The sequence below is a fragment of the Cornus florida genome, unplaced genomic scaffold (assembly GCF_030987335.1).
Source record: "Cornus florida cultivar Cherokee Brave unplaced genomic scaffold, ASM3098733v1 CherokeeBrave_3.0.0_Hap2_Chr02, whole genome shotgun sequence".
NCBI lineage: Eukaryota > Viridiplantae > Streptophyta > Magnoliopsida > Cornales > Cornaceae > Cornus > Cornus florida.
The window spans coordinates 36,983,163-37,008,880 of record NW_026775572.1 but is presented as its reverse complement, the minus strand read 5'-3'; the positions used below and the strand labels follow the sequence as shown (position 1 = coordinate 37,008,880).

General features: G+C 32.4%; 1 protein-coding gene across 4 annotated transcripts; it reads right to left on the bottom strand.

The window, feature by feature from the left end:
- Positions 1-1,692: 1,692 nt before the first annotated feature.
- Positions 1,693-19,834, bottom strand: LOC132294707 (F-box/FBD/LRR-repeat protein At1g13570-like). 4 transcript variants are annotated; one of them, XM_059792661.1, is made up of 7 exons: positions 17,537-17,673; positions 15,755-16,619; positions 15,510-15,668; positions 14,414-15,426; positions 14,113-14,214; positions 13,692-13,884; positions 1,693-1,930 (listed from the first exon to the last, which is right to left on the bottom strand). In XM_059792661.1, the coding sequence occupies exons 2-4, from the start codon at positions 16,595-16,597 to the stop codon at positions 15,088-15,090; spliced, it is 1,341 nt and encodes a 446-aa protein (XP_059648644.1). In that variant the 5' UTR covers positions 16,598-16,619; positions 17,537-17,673; the 3' UTR covers positions 1,693-1,930; positions 13,692-13,884; positions 14,113-14,214; positions 14,414-15,087. The 4 variants fall into 4 exon arrangements, with proteins under 4 accessions (XP_059648644.1, XP_059648645.1, XP_059648646.1 ...); XM_059792662.1 differs by having other exon boundaries at positions 14,509-15,426; XM_059792663.1 differs by lacking the exon at positions 17,537-17,673 and adding an exon at positions 19,616-19,834 and having other exon boundaries at positions 14,113-15,426.
- Positions 19,835-25,718: the final 5,884 nt, after the last annotated feature.

The following is a 25,718-nucleotide window of genomic DNA, read 5'->3' as shown; positions in this document are numbered from 1 at the left end:
TTTGGTAGGAAATTTGAAATAAATTTGATAATTCATTATTACTAATATAATACAAATTAATTTTTTAAAAGTTATACTCTAAAAAAAGGACAGTGCATCAGATTATTGTCTTTTATAAAAATTACTGTGTCGGATTGTTTGTTTTACTTAAAAAAAAAAATTAAAAATCAAAAATTAGTTGGGATTTTATGAGAGTTAAGAAGAACTGACCGAATATTGATACCATTATTTATAATTTTAAAATATATTTTTTAATTTTTAACACGTATTCAATAAACGTCAAAATAGTGTCCAAGCATGAAAATTTTAATGATACCTTCTGTACTATGTGAGTTGATATGTTGAATCGATTTTTCCAATAATCAATTTGAATAATTCTAATGTTGAAGAGAAATATAAAACTATTTTAATTTCATCTCTGTCAAATTTTAAAATCAATAGCCGATGGGGAACTCATTGGAGCCCTAACAAAACCAAGTCTTCATAGGGCAATTGGCAAGTTTTCATAGGCTATGTTTGGTTGGCCGATTTAAAATTGAATTGAGATTGTATTGAAATTTCAATTTTATAATAGCTACATTTCTCAAGGACAATAAACAACTTCTTTAACACTGCTTCCATTAACATTTGAGATGCTGCCAAACACCCTAAGATGTGCAAAGTAAATGGAGCAGTTGGGAGCACAATGAAATAATGGAAGATGGAGGATAGTTGATTTTCCGGAACCTAGATGAAGGCTACGTATAAAATATAACAATGCTTTGAGTTTGCAAAGCAACCACGCCCTAAAATAGTAAAAACATATACTATATTCATTTCCATGAAACAAAAATAGGAAAAAGTTCACTGAACACTAAAAAGTTCGATTTGATTTGTGCCAATTTATCCATTTCATTTTTTCCCCTTAATTTATTATCATTTCATTACCAAATCAATTTTTGATCATTTCTCATTTTCAAACCAATAAGTAATCCTCAGAAACTGGAACCAAACTATGCAAGGTCCGGTTTGGTTCAAAATACTTCAAATCTACGAGGATTTTCCTATTTTTCAGTCATTGGTTTCAAATATGATTACCTATTTTTCAGAATCCTCCAACAAAATAAATAGAAGCTCAACATTCATTTACTAAATTATTTTTCACCTGCAATACAACTTTTTAACATGACTCTCATCAAAATAACGATATAATTTATTATCTATATGAAATTATAAAATGTTTCTAAAATTATCTATAATATGATTACCAAGTCTTGCAGCATATATTAGTCTTAAATGATAATACTTAAAATCTATATATCAAAATAGGCATAGGTTATTTAGATTATGAATTTGTTCCATTTCATGTTGCACCCCTAATTGTTGATCAACTCTCTTGCAATGAAGACTCTGGGCCAATAATAGCTCATTGGGGTACCACTTACAGGGGTGACACTGAAAATAACAAACCATTAAACACAACGAGTAAAATAATAACAAATAAAATTAATTCAATGCTAACTTTCTATTATTGAAAAATATCAGCAATTCAGTAATATATTGTGATATATCCGAATTTCCGAATGCGGGTTGGTCATGTCCATGCCCGAACATCCGGAGATATCAAAAACAAATCGATAATAATCGAATACAGAGTACAAAAAGAATAAATAAGAATAAATAAATATGCTGAAATGGGAACTAGAATGATCATCCATTATAAAATTCTCAGTATAAATTTCCATTAATTAATAAATCCTTCTGATACAATTAATCCTCCAAAATAATACAATTCGGGAATCCATACTATGTGGACCCCTATAAAAAACTAGACTGAATAAGTAACTGAAATAATGTTTACATCTGAAAACTGAAACATAAACAAAACTCCTAAATAGAATCGAAAGAATGAAGTAGACTGATCCCTGCTCAGCACGAACAACCTCTACTCCTGACGATCACATCAAAAATAATGGTGGATCAGGCCCACAAATAAATTCTACTCTACTACTGTCCAAGCAGAGATCCGATATACGTATACATCCTAGTCAATCCAACAATAACTCGTAGTCTGTATATATACACACACACACACACACACACACACACACACACACACACACACGCTAAAGGAACCTCACTAGACTATGGGGTTGTCTCAACCTGAATAGTAAGCAACATGCAAAAACACATGTGTACCTAGACCTACCAGGGCACACAACTACATTATATCTAACTACACATCCCTGACAATATACCTACCCTAACCATAGATCCTGAGGCTTAAGCTCATATCATGGCTCATAACTATATATATATATATATATATATATATATATAATCCATCCTAAAACATAAAATAAAATATCCGGTATGTCATCCAACTGATTCAGTTGACCTGACATGAATAAGTAGGACTTCACACTATAGTTAATCCATTCTCTTATAATACAAATAGGTATGACTTGACTTCTTTGGTTAATCCGTCTCTAAAACGCCACCATCTCATACTCGTGTATTACATCCATATAATCCAATAATTGATATAACAAATAAAGTAACACATTAAATAATCCAAAAATAAACATAATAACATAATATCATGCTATTACCAAATAGGAATGATTTATAACTTATTTCAGTTTCCTATATCATATATCCCACACAAACTGAACCTTAAACATGCTGATATTTTATTTCACAGGCAAGTAAGCATTCTCCAAATACAATTCATGCTAAACATTTAATCTCAATTGTTAGAACAAATTAAAAAGATTAAATCCATTATTCTTTAAAGAATTCAAATAGCATGCATCATTATAATCAAATTTATTTAAAATTTATTTAAACTCATACCTAATCCCTATTTAATGTTCGAGACCCCTCAAAATCAATTAAGGTCAATTAAACGTTGTTTACGAAAATTTCCCCGGTAAGGCTCAAGCTTTTATCCTGATAGCTCGAGCTTTCTATCCATGGCTCGAGCTTTGCATTAATAGCTCGAGTTTTCTGTCCATGGCTTGAGCTTTGTATCAATAGCTCGAGCTTTGCCTCGAAGGCTCGAACTTTTCACCTATGGCTCGAGCTTTACTTCCAAGGCTCGAGTACTGTAACAACGGACTGAGTACTGTTACGCGAATCAGCCCAGAAATGTAAGTCTGTCCATCATTGTTAAGAGTCCTGAGCTCCAATCTAAGTCCCATAAAATCCATATTAATTTATTTGAGATGTTTTAACATGTAAAGATCTAACTTAAACACCAAATCACGCATCAAAATTCAAGAATTATTTAAATCAAGAATATATATGTAAACACATAAAACCCTCTGTTCTAAACCAATTCAAGCATGCAAAATTATTCAATTTTAATGTTTAAGCATTCTGGAATTTCCTAGGCATATATAGAAACACAAATCAAAGGGAAAAAGATAGAAGAAAAACTTGTCTTAAACTTTCGGATTATTTCTTCTTCCTTGATCTTCTTCTCTAAAGGTTCTTCTCCTCCTTCCTTCATCTTCCTCCTTCTCTCTCTAACTCTCTCTCTAAAATATATTACGTGATATATTTTTAACCCCCTTTTACAAACCTATAGTTATATATTTATAGGCTAAATAATAACCCTACTCCTTTTCCCAATTCAAGTCAACTTAATAAAGAAAATAATAAAATTAAAATATTAAAAATGTAACTTAAAATATGTTACGTATATAATCTATGCATATCCTTATTAAATAAATAAAATATATACATCAGATTATTTAGTAATACTAAAGTTGCCATAATATTAAAAAGTAACTTAAAATATGATACGTATAATCTATGTATATCTTTATTATATAAATATATGAAATAAATACATCAGATTATTTATTAATACTAAAGTTACCATAATATTAATTAATAAATTACTTTCCTTATATATAGATATATATATATATACATATACAATTATCCAAAGGTAATTATCCATACCCATTAAACATCCTATTCAAGTAGTCCATGGGGCTTAATTGGTTGGCCCATTGCTACTAACCATAAACATAAACATAAAATAAAATAAAATAAAACATTCAATCATTTAATCTACAATTAATCAAACATATCATTTAAGCACACAATTTAATAAACAAATAATACAAATAACACCTAAACAAATAGCCAATTAATCAAGTAACACTTAATTCAATTAAACACATAAGTAATTAGTCAAATAATCAATTAAACAATTAAAAATGCAATTAAAACAAATAAATAAATACCGAGAGTATCCTTTTAAAATTAGGATTATTACATTCTTCCCTCCTAACAAAAGAAATTCCGTCTTCGGAATTCGCCCTTACTTTCTTACATTATTTCTGAAAACTATAAGCGAATTACATCCTCCTGTTCTAAAGTAGACGCAACCTCACTATAATGGCTCCACTTAACTCCAATGTATCAAGTAGTATAAATGGTTCCTATATTTAAGAAACACAATAATCATACGATTCATAGGTTGTATCGATCAACAACGTAATCCACCCAATTTGACAAGGTAATGATCTATATTCCTCCAAGTTCCATAGAATATATGCACAAAACTCCTATGCACCTAGCGTTAATGATTTGGTAACGCTAATCCAGAGATAACTGCCTCAATTTATAAACACAATCCTCTAAAAGTCAATATAATAAGTAAAATTGACCTCTATAAAAAAAATCATCTTGCTTCCTATATAGAAGATATAACAAGCAAACTACTCCCTGATAGAAAACTCTAGTATACGAGTTCGACTATTTACAACATCCCACTGCCGCCTCTGAACCGTGCGTAGTCCATTACAAAGAAAGTATTTCTCTCCGGCGTATTTTTAAATAAAGTCAAGGTCTGATTGTACAACCCTTAGGGCATGTTTGGTGTGGTGGAATGAATTGGAATGGAATGAGAATGGATGTGGGAATGGAATGAGAATGGAATGGAATGGGAATAATGATTCTCATTCTACCGTTTGGTTGCAAATATGGAATGTATAAAAATGAAATCTCATTCTCATTCCTATGTTTGGTAAGAAAGTTGGAATATAATGAATTTATATTGTTTCTTTAAATTACATTTTATTATTAGTAAAAAAAATTAACTAAAAAAATTAATCTGCAAAAATAAAAGGGAAAGAGATAATAGAAAGATAAAATAGACGAGATAGAGAGAAACAGAAGGCTCTCCGATGACTGCAAAAATAAAAGGGAAAGCGATAATAGAGAGAGAGAGAGAGAGAGAAAATAGACGAGATAAAAGAAACAGAGGGCTCTCCGACAACTGTAAAAATAAAAGGGAAAAAGATAATTTTCCAATCATCTTTTCCAGCGAGAAAAAAGAAACAGAAGGCTAGATAATGACCGAGAAAGTTATATAACAAAGCACAAAAGCTCATAAAAGTTCAATTACACTATTTTTGTCTCATCCTTGTGTGTGTAAATTGGAGAGAGGGAACAAGCGGCATATATATACATATTATATACATATTATATATTATATAGTGTGTGTATGCGTGAATTATTTCTTTAAATTACTTTATTACTTTATTAATTCTTGGTGGGAATGGAATGGTCATTCCACCTCTCAAAAAAAGGAATGGGCATTCCACCTTTTTTATGGAATGGGCATTCCCTAGGAATGACCATTCCACTTTTAATGTGACACACCAAACAAGAGAATAGAAACAAATACATTCCATTCTACCTTCATTTGATTCCATTCACTCACACCAAAAATAGCCTTACTTCCATTTCAAACCAACAAATGAGAGGTCTGCACGAGGTAATATACAAAACCTCAAACGTTGTCACCCCAACCTCCTTGTGCCAATAATACCACAGACAAAAACTGAAAAGCGAAGTAAATGCTTTAAATTGTCCATGAAAACCTAGAATATACGCCTTAAGCATATCTTTTATGGTCTAATTTAATCTCTTTATCAATTCCTCTATCTATAGATATGAAACGTTGCTCCAAAATCTTTATAAAGCTCCTTCGAAATAGTACTTAGCATCCACTATAATGGACATCCACATACTATAACACCACTATCACTGTACTATAGAACTACTATAAAGCTCTAAAATGAACATCAGTCCAATTAATGTCCTCAAGCGAACTTTCTCAATCCACCACTCTTATTCTGAAATTCCAAATCAATGTCGATAATCCCTACCGACCGTCCACTCCTGTTTAGTCCTACTTTCATATTAGTTATAGGAAGTGGCTAAAGATTTCTATGATATCCGATGATCAACTTTCCACCTTTCTAACAGGTGTTACACTTATGTCAATTATATACATGTCTCTGTCCGTACCTGTTCACCAAAACCGACATTTGATATCGTGATGTACCTTCTAACCGTTTGAGTGCACCAAGAAAAATTATAAGTTTTCCATCTCAGTCGCTCGACCGTCATATCACTATTTATAAAAACCACTAAATCCTCCTCCAGTACCTTAAACTCCATCTGAGTAAAGTAACACATTTTCCAAGGTCAGCTCCGATATTCTATCGTTTGTTGAGAACATACATTTCCACCTTCGCTTCTAACAGACGGAACTTGATGCAAAGTGTGAATCACCACTTTAATCCATCTAAACCGTCTCGTGATCCGTTCTATTCATATGAATTAAAGTCCTACCAGTTCGAAATAGACAAGAATTAAGCTGACCTAATTTAATCAGTCAACCAATATCCCATCAGAATCTTGACCCTTGTGTAAAATCAACAATCCCTTAACTAAATCCGTAAAATGCTCTCTCATTTCCACTTCAGTATAGGAAATGGCTGCAAGGATCTGGTGATCTCTGATGGTCCATCTCTACTATCTAATAAATATTACACTTGGAGAAGAAAAAAAAATCAATATGTCCCTCCTCCTGCCTGTGCTCTAAACATCTGTTTCATATCGTGATGCATCGTATTTCCACCTGGATAACTAGAGAACTAAGAGTTGTGAATCTCAGTCCTTGCATCCTCCATCCAATTTATCTACAGAAAATACCAATAGTCTAGTATCAACAGTTTTCGTCTGCACCCATTGTTTAAATTGGAGCATCGTCAAAAGTTAACTTTGCAACTAAATCCATGCACCACTGATCTATGATAAACTTACTGATATTAAAAGTCAATTGGTAATTCAATTCATCAAAAGTCAACTAAATACAACTTTTTCATACACCCTGTGCACCTCTTCTTTATTAAATAGGTGATGGGTCTCGCTATCTTGTCTTTGACACACCCCGTTTCTTTAATGAAAATAAGTATCCATTAAACTTCCAAAAGAATATGGAACCTTTACATCTGTCCAATAAATCATCAATTTCCTAGCAACAACTAATTGTTGCAAATTGTGAAAATAAATTTTCATATTTCTTATGCAAGTGAAAAGACTTAATTTCCTCCTCCGTATGCAACACCGGTAACTCCTCCTAATGACACACCTTCGTGAATAAATTCTCAATTAAGAATAGACTGATGAAAATTTATTCAGTCTGCTATCCTCACTCGGTGTCATTCCAATAAGTACTTAATCCAGTACTAAATCCTCCTTCCGACTTAATAACAACTTCTAAAAATTTCCAAAAAGATATTCTGCAAATCTGGCACCTCTGAAAAATCATCGTGGTGTTGTGATCTTTATTTACCACAATCACACGAATACAGAAACATTATCAACCTTCTTATCATTGCGTTGTAATATGATATGAATCCATACCTAGCGTAAAGTATATCAAACTAATCGTATTAGGTTATTCGACTTATAGTGATGGTTTAACTATCCCATCCAAAATAACATATCATAATGACGCATGTCCAGGTCCAATAGATTTGCTAGAATTATGTATATCTACCAAATCCTATGACCACACGCTCACAATCCTAAGGTAAATAACGTTATTACTCCATGTTAAAACAGTAGTTGGCTGATCACACACTTGTACCCCCAACTAAACCACATACCAATATCCCGAATAAATAACGAAATTAAAACACGTATGACAAACACAATACCACAAAAAAATACACCTACTTAAATCATCGTTCTTTCTAGAAAAATCTCCTCTGAAGTCAACTTGCAAAATTGTTTTACACAATTTTCTTTTATAGTTTCATAAGTAATCATCCAAACTTGAAACATAACCTTTAAACCTAGCTTAAAATCAACATATGTTTGCCTAAGCAAATACCAAGGGCTTAACCCTTATCCTCCTTATACGCAGAATATAAACTTTCTAACGTGACTTTATAAAGCAAATTAGAACGTCACAACGTAATACCAATGTTCTCCTGAATGTGATATAAAATCATATGTTTCGTTCTGATAAGAACTCCATCGTATCCCCGAACTCCTGAAGAGTACTTCTTATATACCTCTTTTAGAGATGACAAGAAAGTTTAATTATATGTAGATTGATCAACACAAATTTTACTAATATCATTAGCTATAATACTAGCAAATAAGATCGCCTTCGCGCGATTTCTCATCTTCAAAATTTAGCACCCTCTTTCTTTTATACTCTACAATCTCCTTCATTAGGATCCTCTTCGGACTCATCCTCTTCGCTTTCCTCTTTTTTGAGAATAACTGAAGTCGTGTAAGCCCCAAGCCGCGGTGACCTATCACACATACTTAAATCCTTCCTTGGCTTATATTTTAAAGTAGCACCAACCAAAACTAAACCTTCGATCCCTAATTATGCCATCTGGTCAAAGAAATCGATTACGTACTCCTTTACTTCTTTGGGTCTTTTATCGCTTTCGTCTTGGACCCCATCCTCTTCCTAGTACCAACCATACTGTGACTATAGAATATAATTGACATCAGTTCCTCCTAACGAACCGTAAATAGAGTATAACGAATCCTAATATACGCTCTAAATTTTAAGAGACGCAACGCAGAAGTCACAAAATGAAAAACACTCCTAAGGACACTTGAACTTGGAGTGCTTTGATACTAACTGTGATATCCCCCGGATTTCCGAATGCGGGTTGGCTAGGCCCACGCCCGAACACCCGAGGATATCAAAAACAAATCGGTAATAATCGAACACAGAGTACAAAAAGAATAAATAAATATGCTAAAATGGGAACTAGAATAATAATCCATTATAAAAATCTCAGAATAAATTTCCATTGATTAATAAATCCTTCTAATACAATTAATCATCCAAAATAATATAACTTGGATTAAGTACTTATTGACCCCTATAAAAAACCAGACTGAATAAATAACTGAAATAATGTTTACGTCTGAAAACTGAAACTTGAACAAAACTCCTAAATAGAATCGAAAAAATGAAGTAGACTGATCCCTACTCGGCACGAACAACCTTTACTCCTGACAATCACCTGAAAAATAATGGTGGGTCAGGCCCACAAACAAGTTCTACTCTACTACAGTCCAAACAAAGATCCGATACACGTATACATTCTAGTCAATCCAACAATAACTAGTAATAACTAGTATATATATATAAATACACACTAAAGGAACCTCACTAGACTATAAGGTTACCTCAACCTGAATAGTAAACAACATGCAAAACGCACATATAGTGAGTATGAGTACCTAGACCTACTAAAGCACACAACTACACTATATCTAGCTACACATCCCTGGCAATATACGAACCCTAACCATAAATCCTGAGACTCAAGCTCATATCATGGCTCGTAACTATATATATATAAAATCCATCCTAAAACATAAAATAAAATATCCGGTATATCGTCCAATTGATTCAGTTGACATGATATGAATAAATAGGACTCAACATTATGGTTAATTCATTCTCTTATAATATAAATAGATAGGACTTAACTTCTTTGGTTAATCCGTCCATAAAATGTCACCATCTCATACTGGTGCATTACATCCATACAATTCAATAATTGATTTAACAAATAAAGTAACACATCAAATAATCTATAAATAAACATAACAACATAATATCATGCTATTACCAAATAAGAATGACTTATAACTTATTTCAGCTTCCTTTATCATATATCCCACACAAACTTAACCTTAAACATGCTAATATTTTATTTCACAGCCAAGTAAACATTCTCCAAATACAATTCATGCTAAACATTTAATCTCAATTGATAGAACAAATTAGAAAGATTAAATCCATTATTCTTTAAAGAATTCAAATAGCATGCATCGTTATAATCAAATCTATTTAAAATTTATTTAAACTCATACATAGTCCCTATTCAATGTTCTGGACCCCTCAAAATCAATTAAGGTCAATTAAACACTGTTTACGAAAATTCCCCAGGTAAAGCTCGAGCTTTTATCCTGATAGCTCGAACTTTCTATCCATGGCTTAAGCTCTGCATCAATAGCTCGAGCTTTGCCTCCAAGGCTCAAGCTTTTTATTTATGGCTCAAGCTTTACTTCCAAGGCTTGAGTACTGTTACGCGAATCAGCCCAGAAAATCCAACTGTAAGCCTGTTCTTCATTGTTAAGAGTCCTAAGCTCCAATCTAAGTCACATGTAATCCATATTAATTTATTTTAGATGATTTAACATGTAAAGATCCAACTTAAACACCAAATCACACATCAAAATTCAAGAATCATTTAAATCAAGAATATATATGTAAACACATAAAACCCTCTGTTCTAAACCAATTTAAGCATGCAAAATTATTCAATTTTAATGTTTAAGTATCCTGAAATTTTCTAGGTATGTATAGAAACACAAATCAAAGGGAAAAAGATAAAAGAAAAACTTATCTTAAACTTTCGGATCGAAAGTTAAACTTCTTCTTCCGTGATCTTCTTCTCTAAAGGTTCTTCTCCTCCTTTCTTCATCTTCCTCCTTCCCTCTCTAACTCTCTCTGTAAAATATATTACGTGATACATTTTACAGAGAGAGTTAGAGAGGGAAGGAGGAAGATGAAGAAAGGAGGAGAAGAACCTTTAGACACGTGATATATTTCTAACCCCCTTTTACAAACCCATAATTATATATTTATAAGCTAAATAATAACCCCACTCTTTTTCCCAATCCAAGTCAACTTAATAAAGAAAAAAATAAAATTAAAATATTAAAAAAGTAACTTAAAATATGTTACATATATAATCTATGCATATCCTTATTAAATAAATAAAATATATACATCAGATTATTTATTAATACTAAAGTTACCATAATATTAAACTGTAACTTAAAATACGATACGTATATAATCTGTGTATATCCTTATTATATAAATATATAAAATATATACATCAGATTATTTATTAATACTAAAGTTATCATAATATTAATTAATAAATTACTTTTCTTTTATATATATATATATATATACAACTATTCATAGGTAATTATCCATACCCATTAAACCTCCTATCCAAGTAATCCATAGAACCTAATTGGTTGGCCCATTACTACTAACTATAATCATAAAATAAAATAAAATAAAACATTTAATCATTTAATTTATAATTAATTACAATTAATCAAATATATCATTTAAGCACACAATCTAATAAACAAATAATACAAATAACACCTAGACAAATAGCCAATTAATCAAATAACACTTAATTCAATTAAACACATAAACAATTAGTCAAATAATTAATTAAACAATTAAAAATATAATTAAAACAAATAAATAAATATCGAGACTATCCTTTTAAAATTAAGAATATTACATATATAAACTGATTCACACAAACCACTAAACATATTATATATATTTATATATATATGGATAGTTAAACTCCAATTAATCATTAAACCCAAAAACTAGCCAACACCACAAATTATGTATAGAATTTCAAGCGAAAATAAAGCTTTCAAAATTGCCGTTTTTAACCTGGAAATAACTACTACCAGTGTAAATTTTTTTCTTTTTTTTGATAAGTAACTACTACCAGTGTAAATCAACATATAAATTCATATATATATATATATATATATATATATATATATATATAAATAAATAAATCAATACACAGATATAGAGAGAGAAGGAAAGAGAGAGACCTGAGCTTGACCTAGGGTTTGTAAGGTTCCATTGAGATGATACGATCAAAGATCCGAATGCGAGCCATGGAGAAGTATATCATGTTGGTCTGAGTGAGCGATGAAGAGAGAGAGAGAAAGAGAGCTATTATCAATCATGGCGGTCGAGATCGACGGGGAGAGAGGTTTGCGATTGGGCGTGTTTTGGTTGGAAATCTTTAGTTGAACCATAGGATTCAAATCGCTGATTTGGAATGTTTGCGATTACAATGCAATCCCAATTCTAAGTTTATGATATCCAAACAACGGATTTGGTATTGGGACTTTCAATCACAATACCAAAGCTCCAATCCGGTGCTGCCAAACATACCCATAGGGTAATTGTCATTTTTTATAGACCTCAACCCGAGTGATCTATCCATGACCTAGATAAAGCTTGGGTGTAATTGTCAGGCCTTTTGCTGATGACATTCTTTTGCAACCTTGATTTTGTCCAAACCCTCATGAGACTTTGAACCAGTCTTTCACTCTTTCTGGCCTGAGCCTTAACCACTCAAAAAGCCTAGCTTTCTTTGCAGAAGTTGATACCCAAACAAAGTAAGATATTTTAAACTTGTACCAGTTTGAACCTGGCTCGTTGCCAATCACTTACCTAGGACTCCCTCTAACGTCTCCTCTCTCACCAACAGATTACAAATCCCTAGTGGAAAGAATAACAGCTAGAGTGAAGAACTGGACTGAACTAGGAAAAAAAAAAAAAACTGGACTGCAAGATTTCTATCATCTGCAGGTAGATCAGTATTGATAAAATCAATATTAACAGGTATTCAATCATACTGGTCTCTTACATTTGTGCTACCTAAGTAAGTGTTGGATCAAGTTCTCAGATGCTTCTAATGGCCTAGTCATGCTCTAAAATCTTTAGGGGCAAAAGTTGCATGGAAATCCATGCGCAGACCTAAAGTTCAAGGTGGGTTTGAACTTCCTGATCTAGAATTTGTCAACAAAGTTGCAAATCTCGAAGCATATTTGGAAACTCTTCAACAAAAAGGAAGACAACATGTGGGTTAATTGGACTGACAGATACCTTACTAAGAGGAAGAGCTTCTGGTCAGTCAAAGCATCCTCACTCAGTTCAGGTATGTGGAGAAAGCTTCTAAAGCTTAGAGGCATGGCTAGAAACTTAATCAAGCACAAAGCTTTGTCAATTGATGTGTTACTTTTTGACCAACTAATGTTGGTCATTTGTAGTTTTAGTTTTATTGTTGATGCATGCCTTATAGGCCTTGTTTGTCTCCCTAGAGAAACTTTTTTGTAAAGTCCTCTTTTATTCAATACAACTTACCACATTTAGCTATTAAAAAAAATTCAAAATAAGCGTTTAGCACATAAACCCAAAGCATGCCAATTAGTTTCTTCACTGAAATTAAAATAGTGAGAGAGAAGCAAGTTTAATAGTTATTTGTTAGTAAAAAATCAAAGCTTAAGTCAGAGAAAAGCAGGTTTAAAATTCAGCTGAAGCCAACAAGGGCATGTTACAATTCTTGTAGCTGTGCCGCTATATTGTTTTTACATGATTTGGCTCTATTCATGATTTTACATAATTCAGATTCAGCTGATGCCAACATACTGCTACCACTGATAAAACATCATATACAGTTGCAGCTAGGATTTCAACCATATATTCTATTAGATAAAAGGCATACCTTGAGACAAAACCGTGCTGATAAATCCTTGTCAAAAAACACCGAGGGAAATCACAGCAAGTGATGAGAAGAAGACGTTATAGAGGGGCAGAAGCCTATCATTGTATGCAGGCTTCCCGGAGATTGATACATTTGCCTCATATAAGATGACCGTAAAACCGAATGTGACATTCTTACAGAAGAAGTAGCAAATCTGCCAAGTTGGCAATAGGAGCAAATCAACTGATGAAGTATTGAAAATGTAAATACACCATTTAGATTTTAAACCATTTAGAAATTTCAAACCAATAATTTTTTTGAAATTTAGGGATTTCATTTTGATCTTGACAAATTCAAACAGGTGTGAAGGGAAGGAACTAGAATGATAAAGAAAATCTCGCACCTCAAGTATATTTAAATTTAATTATATAAAATTCAGTACCATTTTTGTTGAGATCCTTCTGTAACACCAGTGTCCATGCACCAGAAGCGCGCGCTCCAAAAATCGGAACTGAGCTATTGCAATATCACTACACATGACTGCCTGATATTTGTAAAACATAGAGTTCAAAGAAATGAAGTAAAACATTGTAAACAAGCACCTTTTATAAGAAATGACAAATGTATTCAGTTATTGGTTGAGCACCTGCATTCTTAGTGATTCATGTGAATCAGACCCATGAATCACTAAGGTGCTCTAATGTGAAGAGTAAAAGCTAAACCTTGAAACAATATCGACTTACAAGTGTTAAAAGAGAGCTTTCATGAAGATGCTCTGAATGAAATTACATTCTTATGAATGAACTCATTGTGAGAGGTCCTTGTGATAAAGACTTACTCTTCCCTAAAGATTGGCAGTGCAAACCATCTCCATTTTGTTTATGTGAGTTGTTGAATATGTACAATCTCAAAGATAAGTTCTGTGAATTTGTAAGAGAGGCATAAGTACCACAAAAAAAAAAGAATACCCTCAAACAAAAATAACATCACATTCAACAAGGACAAAAACACATAATCCCATCTTTTTACTTGTACAACTTCTAACAATGTCATTTGATTACTTAAAAAAAGAACTCATTGTATTCTCTAGTTAACAGAATCAATTATCTATTAACACCTCTAATTAAGAAAAAAACAGACACATTAGGCCTCCTGAAGGGGAAAAAAAAAAAGAAACGAAAAACCCATCAATATGATTATATGTAATCCCTTTTAAAGGCCTTAAAATGATCAAAATGGATATAAACCCATACGCTAAGCATGATTTTCATCTGCATCGATAATTTCTGCCTTAGGTGAGACACGTCAAAATCATGTCAACTCTCTAAGTATTACCACTCCATTATCAGCAACCTTCTTTGAGATGGACTCAATATGCATTGGGGATTTAGCTAATATAAGATTTATAAACTCCAATTCAGCCGCCACCCTCTGTCAAACTCCAATTCAGGCCTTTTGCCAGATATGTGACACGATTTTTATCTGCATCTTTGCGGATAATTTCTACTTTAGGTGCGACATGTGGAAATCGTGTCAACTCTCCATTATCAGCAACCTCCTTTGAGGACTCAATAAGCATCGTCTCTAGCATCGGGGATTTTGCTAATATAAGCTTTATAAACTCCAATTCGGGCCTTGTGCCAGAGTAGAATTGCATCTTCACTTCTCGAAGTTGATTGAAAGAGACATCTGAGTAGAGTTGCATTTCTAAAAATTCTAAAACAGGTCCTGTATCATCATCTTTGCTGGTAAACATCTAGAAAGAAAGTGGAAACACCTCAATCAAATATTATACATACAATATAAGAACTTTTGCAACAATGAACTGTAATAGCTTACCTCAATTTCAAGTTTTTTCAAGTTGGGGGCGCTTTTAATCAAGCACAGAACAAAGGAGACCTCTGCAATTTCTCGACAATATACTTCATCTAGTTGAAGAACTTTGAGGTGGTCTAAGGTAAACAGGAGCCTCTCAGGTACACCACCCACAGTCAAGAACTAAACAAAAGCAGATAAAGACTTAAGAAACATGATTTTCTTTGCAATTTCAAACTCACGAAATAAAAGCTCTAAAGCTAACTTACCTTCAAAAAACGACGTCCCAATTGCAAAGTCTCAATTACAGGTAAGCAACCAAAAACATCAATCATTTGATACGCCTTTCCGTCTTCTTCATCATCATCTGAAGTAATCAAAACTACTGCAAGAAGAGGGGCATTTTGGAAATGAATATATTTGAATCTGGCATTTGAGCTTAAGAACTTGAGATTTGGAGCGTCAATTTCAAGGTTGTCATAATACATGGGCCCTTCCAGTTTCAGCCGTTCAAGTAGTGGGCAACTAGAAACCAACTTTTCAAGTACACCATCACCAAAGTCCACTAAGATAAACTCTAGACTTGTGATCCTACTAAATCCTTTAAATGTAAGAGGAGGGTCAAATGAACAATTACTGAGATACAATTGTCTTAGTTCTTCACATGAAAAGAGTGACGAAGGAAACCTATAGCCATTGAGATCACAAATATCTATAGCAAGTTCCCTAATGCCATTCTTTGACAGGAAAACCATCAACGGGTGAATCTCAGAACAGATTTTTAGTGCAGAAATAGAGAGGGTGAACTTCACTATTGGTCCATTATGAAGTAATAACACTTGAAATATAATCTTGAAAAGTTTGCTATGGAGTAACGGATCGTCGTTTTCCATTGAATCTTTGACCAATGTATCATCAAAGACAAGCTGTGGGAGGTTGACCCACTTATACCTCCATTTCCTTGACAAAATACTTGTCCTCACAGCATCTCGCAACGGCAACAACATTAGTATGTTTTCCGTTACCTCGCTTGGAAGGTTACTCATTATATCAGTGGCTGAACTTCTAGCAATCTTCGGATGATTATCTTTCTTTTCACTTCGATCGGCCATTTAGTAACAATTATCAACAATCCTGAAAATCAAAATACACAAATCAAGCCACCCGACAGCAGGAGTCTATATAATACTACCTCTAACTTCTATTATACTTTGTAGCACAAATCAAAGGAACAGTAAGACATAATATTTGAAAGAAAATATTTACAGTATCAAGAAGAAAATATTCACACAGAGAGTTATTCATAATATCTATTTGATATAGTTACAACACTCTAACTAACACCGTGATCAACCAGATTCTGCAACTCTGCAGTACTAAAAGAAAAAATACACACAGATTTATTTCAGAATAACTATTTGTTCAAGCAATCAATTATCATGCCATTGTTCCATTCTGTTTTTTCAAATTCACAAGCCGAGCGAGAAACCCATTGCAAGAAAGCCCATTTCTCATCAATCTATTTAATCTAATCTAGGAGGCAATTAAAGAAATTCATCTATAAAGTAACATCAAGATCAACAATGACCAGGCAAGAAACTCAATTGAATGTTTAAAATTGCTCCAAATAGTTCTGAATTGCAAAACAATATCCCTAATTTTGGTAGGAAAGAGAAGCTAAGAAGACAAAACAACATGCCATTCTTAAACAATCATCCATGGCAGCTTTTCTTATTTAAATAGTCAATCGCCTAGAGCACTGAACTTAATGCATTAATTAGGCATAGTTCTACTGAATTAATACAAGAAAATGAAGTATTTGTCAAATTTAATTTTGTTCTTGAATTCTTCTATATGTCATAAAACCCAGTAAAACACATTCCTTCAAAATCTAAATGAAACCCAACAATATTATAGATTAAGAGATCAAACCCATTTGAAAAATTAATCAGATCACCCCAATAAGAGAATGCATAAGCTGACATAAACATACGTAAACCCTAATTTGGTAGTATGAAAAACCAAGCAAACAAATACGGAGTAAAAGATACCAGAAATCGAAGAGACCAAGCTCGTTTACTGTCAAAACTATCTTTCGCCGGACGAGAGAGAGAAGGGGCAATGGATTTTCTGTTGAGAGATGCGAATTTAACGAGAATAGAAGACACTTCTCTTATTATTTGAAGTTTTGAACAAGTTTCGGCTGTGTCTCAAGTTATTTTAATAAATAGTCAATTTATTTTACCTGCTGTTTCAATTGATTAATTTGATTGATTGTTACCATTAAAAAAAAACACTTTTTGTTTTTTCTCAAAATTCCGACAAATATATCATTACCTGCAATATTACCTTTAAGAGGGCTCTAAAATTCATCGTACTCTTTAAAAAGAGAAATTATACATTTTCTGTTAATGCACATTAATTTTTGTAATTAAATGTTAATTTTTTTTAAAAAAATAACAATTTATAACGTTGATGAAGGATTAAAAATAAAAACATACTACTCGAATAAAATCCCAAAAATTTTAATTAAACGCGATTGTTTTGAACAAAAATGGAGAAATAATTTAATAATTTATACAATATAACAACCCAAACTAGGGTTTCGGATCATTAACCGGGTCCTTACCCAAACTCAAGGACACACTAGAGGTAAAATGGTCATTTTACAATATGAGAGGTTAATATGCCCTTAAACTAGTCAAATGAAGTTTAAACAATCATTCTAGTCATTCCATGACATTTAGTAAGATCTACGGTCTTCGGTTATGAATTTCCAAAAGCGCACTTACTCGGTTCAAGGTTAATTCCGATACTGTTCTACTAAAACCACCATAACTCTCAACATGAATGGAATTTGAAGATGAGGTTGGTCTCATTAGAAAACGAACTCAAAATCCTTAAAAATGGACTCAAGAATGACCTAATTTGGGTTTGAAATGAAGAAGTTATAACCATTCGAAATTAAGTAATCAAAGTTGATAAGCTGACAAGAGAAAAATACACACTGGGAGACTTGAACCGGTTCAGTGAGGCTATACCGGTTCAAGATGGGCAGTGTGCCCATTCAAGAACCAAAAGCACCCCCTTTGAACCGATTCAATGGGGCTGAACTGGTTCAAAATGGCCAAAACCTTAAAATCAGCCTAGAAAGCTTAAAAATGTACATTTGTGCCTATAGGCACCCATTTGGTCCCTTGGTGACCGGACCTATCATCCAAACCTATCCCAAATCATGCAATTAATAGTGTAAAAACATAATTAAACCCCCGTGCCTTCAATTAAACCGAATACAAGTCCAATACATCGTTTGAAGACCGAATTACACAAGTCTCATTTTATACAATTTGAAAAGATTTAAATACAAAACTGAGGCCTTTATTGCCAAAATTACATAGCTTTAATAAAAATGAATTAAAATAATAATTACATCATTATCCATTGATGCCTATCATTCACCGGCTCATCTCCGAGTTCCTAAAAAATATTAATAATGATAGGGTGAGCTCAACAACTCAGTAGAGAAAGCCTAAAGTACATTCCTAAAAATCCCGTGAGCCACAACCAAAGAAAGAGAAATCAACGAAAAGAGATCATGGGATTATAAGCCATATCAATCATACATGAATTTCACAAATTCATTAACCATACCATTAAAAATGAAATGCAAATATTCCCTTCTTTCTTTCCAACCCAACCTCACTAAAACCTTCTTAACTATCACCTTGACTTACCACACAAACCACCGTTTCATTTTCTAACCTTCCTTCCCATATCAACCTTCATCCTCTCAACTCACCACCATTCCAAGAATATGTATGTCATACAACCATTCATCAATATACAAGTCATGGTTTACATCATAATTATATTAAAACATTCAAACACAAAAATTGATCACATAAATCATACTTTCACATTTTCTCATAAAAGAAATAGCATGCTTGGCACAAATACAAGAAAAACCATCATATTCTCAACTCAAGTAATTAGATCAAAACTATCTCATGCTTAACATCACAACCAAAAATATACAACCAAGCATGTTTCACAATATCAAGATATTCATGTAAGAAAATTCATAAAATTCACTAAAATCATAGGAAATTCGTAATTTAGACTTTCCCTACCTCAAGATGATTAGCCAAACAAGCCCTTAGCAAGCCCCAAATTTTGAAATCCTTTAAAACCCTAACAATATTGGCCTCAATTTGAAGCTCATGCCAAGCTCTCCAACCTCTCTTCCTCCTCTCCTTCAAAATCCCACTTTAAACTCTCCAAATCAAAGCATTTTCTTTAGAAGACATAAATGTGTGCTTGTGTATCAATATAGAAAGAGATAGAGAAAGTGATAGAGACAAAGAAATGGTGCCCGAAATGAGAAGGAGAAAGGGGTAAAGTGGTGGTTTTGCATCTTCTATGGCCAAGGTTGTGCCAAGTGTCACAATTTGAGTGATTTCTAATTCAATCTAAGTTACTATAATGCCCCTCATCTTTCAATGAAATGCCATTCTTACCCACAAATACCTACCTCTAATATATAGATATAGATGTATACACATATATGAGAAAAGTCCATTATGCTCCTTTCTTAAAATGACAAAATCGGGAGAAGTTCCCGAGTCCGGAAATCGTCCCGACTTCTAAAAAATTCTAAAAATAATGATGTCACTTGTAATTGACTTAACCCTTGACTCGATGAATGACCAAAACGCCCCTCAGGGCCCGCGTGGCACGCAAAACAAGCTAAGGATTAAAATAATCCAGAAAATCAAATAAATTCCAGAAATTAGAAAATAGGAAAAATCGGTAACATTACAAACAAGAAGTAGCTTGTTATAGAATTTTCATTTAACAAATAATAACTAAGAATATTAGCATGTTATTATTTTTATTGTATTGACTTCACAAAACTTTAACAAAAATGCATAAGAAAGAAAGTTCATGTATTTTTATTTATTTTTAATATCATATGTGTGTATATTATTTAAATATAAATGTAAAAATAATATGTCACAGCACTATGTAACAAAAATGCATAAGAAAGAAAGTTCATGTATTTTTATTTATTTTTAATATCATATGTGTGTATATTATTTAAATATAAATGTAAAAATAATATGTTGCAGCAATAATCAATTTATTGTGACAGAGATATATACATATTGAATTGTCTCCATAAGACTCATAAGACATGACTCCTTTTATGAACTCTTATTTATTTTTGAATGCTAAAGCAAATAAAGTCTACAATACTCTTGAGATACGTTGACACATAGTACCTCTCTCCATTAGGAGGCATAGTACCTCTCTCTATTAGGAGGCATTAAATGAAAGGATATATGTATCAACGTAACCCCGAAACCCTTCCACATGGGTCACGTAAAGTACGGGTTTTTCACCAACGAGCCACAAAGTGGGGTGGCTTGATTACTGGCTCACATATGGTCCACTAATAAACCAAATACCGCTCACTCATATGGGAATTCTTCATCCAAACTTGTATGTTAAAGTTGATAGCCTAATTTTCAATTATCAATGGGCAATTCTGACGCCTCACCCCATTCCATTTCTTAACAATCCAATCTTCATCGATCAGTTCAGCTCCATTGCCTCTCCCACCACAGATGAAGACAACTCGGTCTCCTGGACTCCGTCACCATCCTCTTCCTTTTCACTTTCTCACACTCTCTACTACCTTTATCCGGCCTCACCTAATTTGGTTCGAATTCCATGTTCCCAAATTTAGCTTCATTTCTTGGTTGGCTTTGAGAGAGAGGTTAAAAACTCTTGATAGCCCTGTTGTTGTCTATTGGCATATTCCCAATGCTTGTCATATTTGCTCATCAAGGGCTGGAGTCCATTCATCATCTATATTTTCTTTCAATGCTATTTCACCTCCACAATTTGGAATCGATCACTTCAAGAATATTGCTATTGCAGGCTTTCATTTGACCCCCTACCAACCGGCCTGAACTTGTCAACTGTTGTTTACTCGACTCGAAGTCAAATGCTTTCCTGGTTCATTCATCCTCACTTCAACTATTTATTTCAATTGGAGGGAGATAAATGCTAGAGCCTTTATAGGGAAAAACTCTCACCCTCCATTCTCGAAGCATCATTGATCAGATAGAAAGACCATCAGATGCAGGCTAGCTTCTATTCACATCCTTGGGCAAATGGGGAGTAATAAGGAGCTCAACAATCTAATACTGCAGGGGTTCTCAAATTGCATATGGTCAAATATAGCTCATGGACTCCTGAACCTTTTCAGTTGATAGCTTTGTCAATTGATGTGTTACTTTCTGACCAACTAATTTCCGTCATCTGTAGTTTTAGTTTTCTATCACATCACACGTACCAAGAGATTGCAAATCTCTAGTAGAGAGAATAACTGCTAGAGTACGTGAAGAGCTGGACTGCAAGATTTTTATCATTTGCAAGTAGATTGATCAAATCAATCTTAGCAGCTATTCAATCATACTGGTCCCAAACATTTGTGCTACCTAAGAAAGTGTTGGATCAAGTGTAGTGAATCTTGTTTTCGGATGCTTCTTATGGTCTGGACATGCTCTAAAATATTCAGGGGCAAAAGTTGCATGGCAGTCTGTGCGCAGACTTAAATTCAAGGTAACCTTGGTAAGTCTTTATCTGAACCATATTTGGAAACTCTTCAGCAAAAAAGAAGACAACCTTTGGGTTAATTGGACTCACAGACACCTTATTAAGAGGAAGAGCTTCTGGTCAGACAAAGCATCCTCCCTCAGTTCAGGCATTTGAAGAAGGCTTCTAAAGCTTAAAGAAAAAGCAATTCCGAATAACTAAACAAAAGGCGATTAAGACTTGAGAGACATGATTTTCTTCGCAATTAATAAATTCTCTAAAACTACCTCACCTTCACAAAACGACATCCCAATTGCAAAATTTTCAAAAATTTTGTTCTATCAATTCTTTTGTCTATCAGTTAAAAAGGATACCTCGAATCTTATTTATCCAAAATTTTTTCTATAAAATTTTCTATGGAAGTTTCATTTATGATTGGAGGTGAAAACAATTTTTTGATTGTGGTAAACAACCAAAAACATCTATCATTTTAGATGTTAGAGCATTTTTTAAATAAATAAATTCGAATACACCATTTATGATTAAGAATTTGAAATTAGAAGTATCAATTTCAAATATTCAATATACATGAAACTTCCTATAAAATCAGTTAAACATGCGAGGTGGGAAGCATTTCAGTTGTTTACAAGTGGGGAAGACCTCCAGTATTTGCAAAAGCAAACTGTTGTGATTTTCAATTTCTGATAACGTTCTATTGTAAATTTATTAATACTAATCAACAATCCTGAAAATAAAAAATAAAAGGCAATTATATCAGAGTATCAACCACCCGAAAGCAAAAATCCATATGATACTTCCTCAATTTATATTTTAATTCGTGCAAAAAAAAAAAAAAAAAATTATTACTATGAAACCAGAAACCATGAAAAATCATTTGTTTTGAATCTATTTAATCTAGGAGGCAATCAATAAAACCGATGTATAATTTAACATCAAGATCAACAATGACCCTTAGCAAGAAACATAATTAAGTCCTTAATTAAGGCCCTGTTTGGTTGGGCTTCCTGTAGTCTCAAAACGGGCTTCCAAGTCCAAAAAGTCCTTCGCCAATAATAAAGAGCATTTAGTAAAATTTCTAAAGTCCGATTGACCAAAGCCAATAAAACATGCTTCTTAATCAACTTTCCGCAAGCTACGCACTTTTTTAATTAATAAATATAAAATTCCTATATTGTCTATTATTTAACCTATTCCATTTCTAAATTTCATTGCAAACTTTTATCTTTCTATTTTTGTATCATCTTTTTCCTTTGTTCTCTACCCAAAAAATTAAAAAATAATAATAATGCTGAGCAAAATTTCACAGAACTTTATTAAAATAAAAATATTGTTGAAAAACGATTCAACAAAAGAAGAAGAAAAATATTGAGGAGTTGCAGGAAAAAAAATACTATTGAATCATATTTGACTTCAAAGTCTGAAGAGTTCTAAGATTTATGAACTCTCATCGAAAATTCAATCCTATGTAGAATTCTAAATAATTTTTCTTTGTCTCTAAAATATATATATATATATATACACACACCCACACACAAAATATATATATATATATATATATAATTTCTTTTTTCTCCGCTATTAAAGTGATTTATAGTTATAAATAAGAACAAAAATAAAATATTTTTGTTACTATCTTTCTCTTTCGTTTTATTTTTCTTTTCTTTTTTTTTTCATCTCTTTCAACTTCTATCTTGTAGTCAAAGAAAAAAAAAATTCTACGATGTAGATTAGGTTAAATTTGTATAGCCAGATCTTCACTATGCCAATTAATTGTTGCTGCATCATTAGCAATTTCACTCCATTACTTTAATTATGATTTTTTTTTTCTTCCCTTCTTTGTACATTCCAATTTAACTCTTTACTATTATTCATGATTTATTAAGGATATAATTGTCAAGTTAAATTATAGTAATAGTTAAAAGAGCTTCAAAAAATTTATCCACCAAACAACTTTTTTGTTTTAAATTTTTTTCATCAAAATACATTTTTCAAAGCTATTCAGTGGAAGGAATTTTAGAAAGTGAAAGCTGCCCCAAAGGGCCTAAATGTTTGAAATTGCTCCAAATTGTTCTCAAGTGCAAAACAATATCCCTCCTTTTGGTATTATCCATGTCAGCTTTCCATATTTAAATAGCCAATCGCTTAGACCACTCAACTTAATCAGGCATAGTTCTACTGAATTTTTAAAGTTTTGACAACCAAATTTTAAAATTATGAAATATATGTTTCAAAATTAATTTTCATTCTTGAATTTTCTCCTATATGTCATAAAAGTCAGTAAAACACATTTCTTCCAAATCTAGATGAAACCAAACCTAATAATATTATAGTTAAAGAGACCTATCTGATGTGAAAGATTAATCAGAGCACCCCAAATAAGAGAATGCATAATCCTAAAAAAACAGAGCAAACAAATAAAAGATACCAGAGATGGAAGATACCAAGATTAGAGTTTCTTTATCTTCCAACTATAAAGAGAAAGAGAAGGGCAAGCTACCACTTGCCTTTCTTTCCCGAGGCATTGGCAAATTATTTGTTAAATATTTATTTGTGTTGTAGTATATATTACCAAATTCAACAATAAGCTACAACTCGTATAGTATAACCATTAGAACTTAGAAACCACCCTAACTTTTTTTTTTTTTAATGAGTTAGATATGTATCCCTTTCAAAGGGCACCACATTTTTATATCATACAAGATAACAACTCCATCTATTACAACCATCGGAAGATTAACATTTAGAGGATAACAGTATATTAATCTTTTACCTTAGTGTTGATCTTCTATTTTTTTTTTAAATGTATTGTTATCAAATAGGATATGGGTTATAATATAAATATCATAATGCTATTAGCAATATAAAGAGATAGAGATTGAATTAAACATTCATATATAAGCAATATAAAAAAATAAAGATTGAATCGAGCATTTATATATAAAAATGGAATTGACATTAATATCAATAATGCAGTGCACTCGCACAATAGAAAAACAAAAGATCATATTTGAATTATTATTTAAGTTTTTTCCAATATCTCAAGTAACAGTATAAAAAGTATACATTGATTATAAAAATGTTGTAAGAATTTCTTTTTGTTTATAGGTATATGTCAGCATATTTCATGCAAAAATTGTTGTTAATGCAAAAATGCATGATTGTTTAATTCATCATGCTATTTACATAGAATGCAAAAATATTAGTTGTTTAATGTATCATGCTATTTAAATGAACGACCCAACATAAATGTGATTAGGGCATAAATAAAAAATAGGTGGGCACTTAAAACTACACACCACGTTAGGTGGGCACTTAAAACTACACACCACGTGCAGTTTGCTACATTAACATTGGGGATCATATTTATATAGATTCAATCCAACATTCACATACAAAAATATAATCAACATTGGTGATTACTACTATGCATCAATGGTATATAAAATATTGCAACTATAAACATAGAACGGTATATAAGAGTGCATAAAATATTGCAACTATAAACATAGAATTGAGAGAGTATCACACCTATGAAGCAACCAGCATTACTTACTGGATAGGCTGCTAAACAAAAAAGACAGTCCTGGTGTGAAAAGAAAGATAGGATCC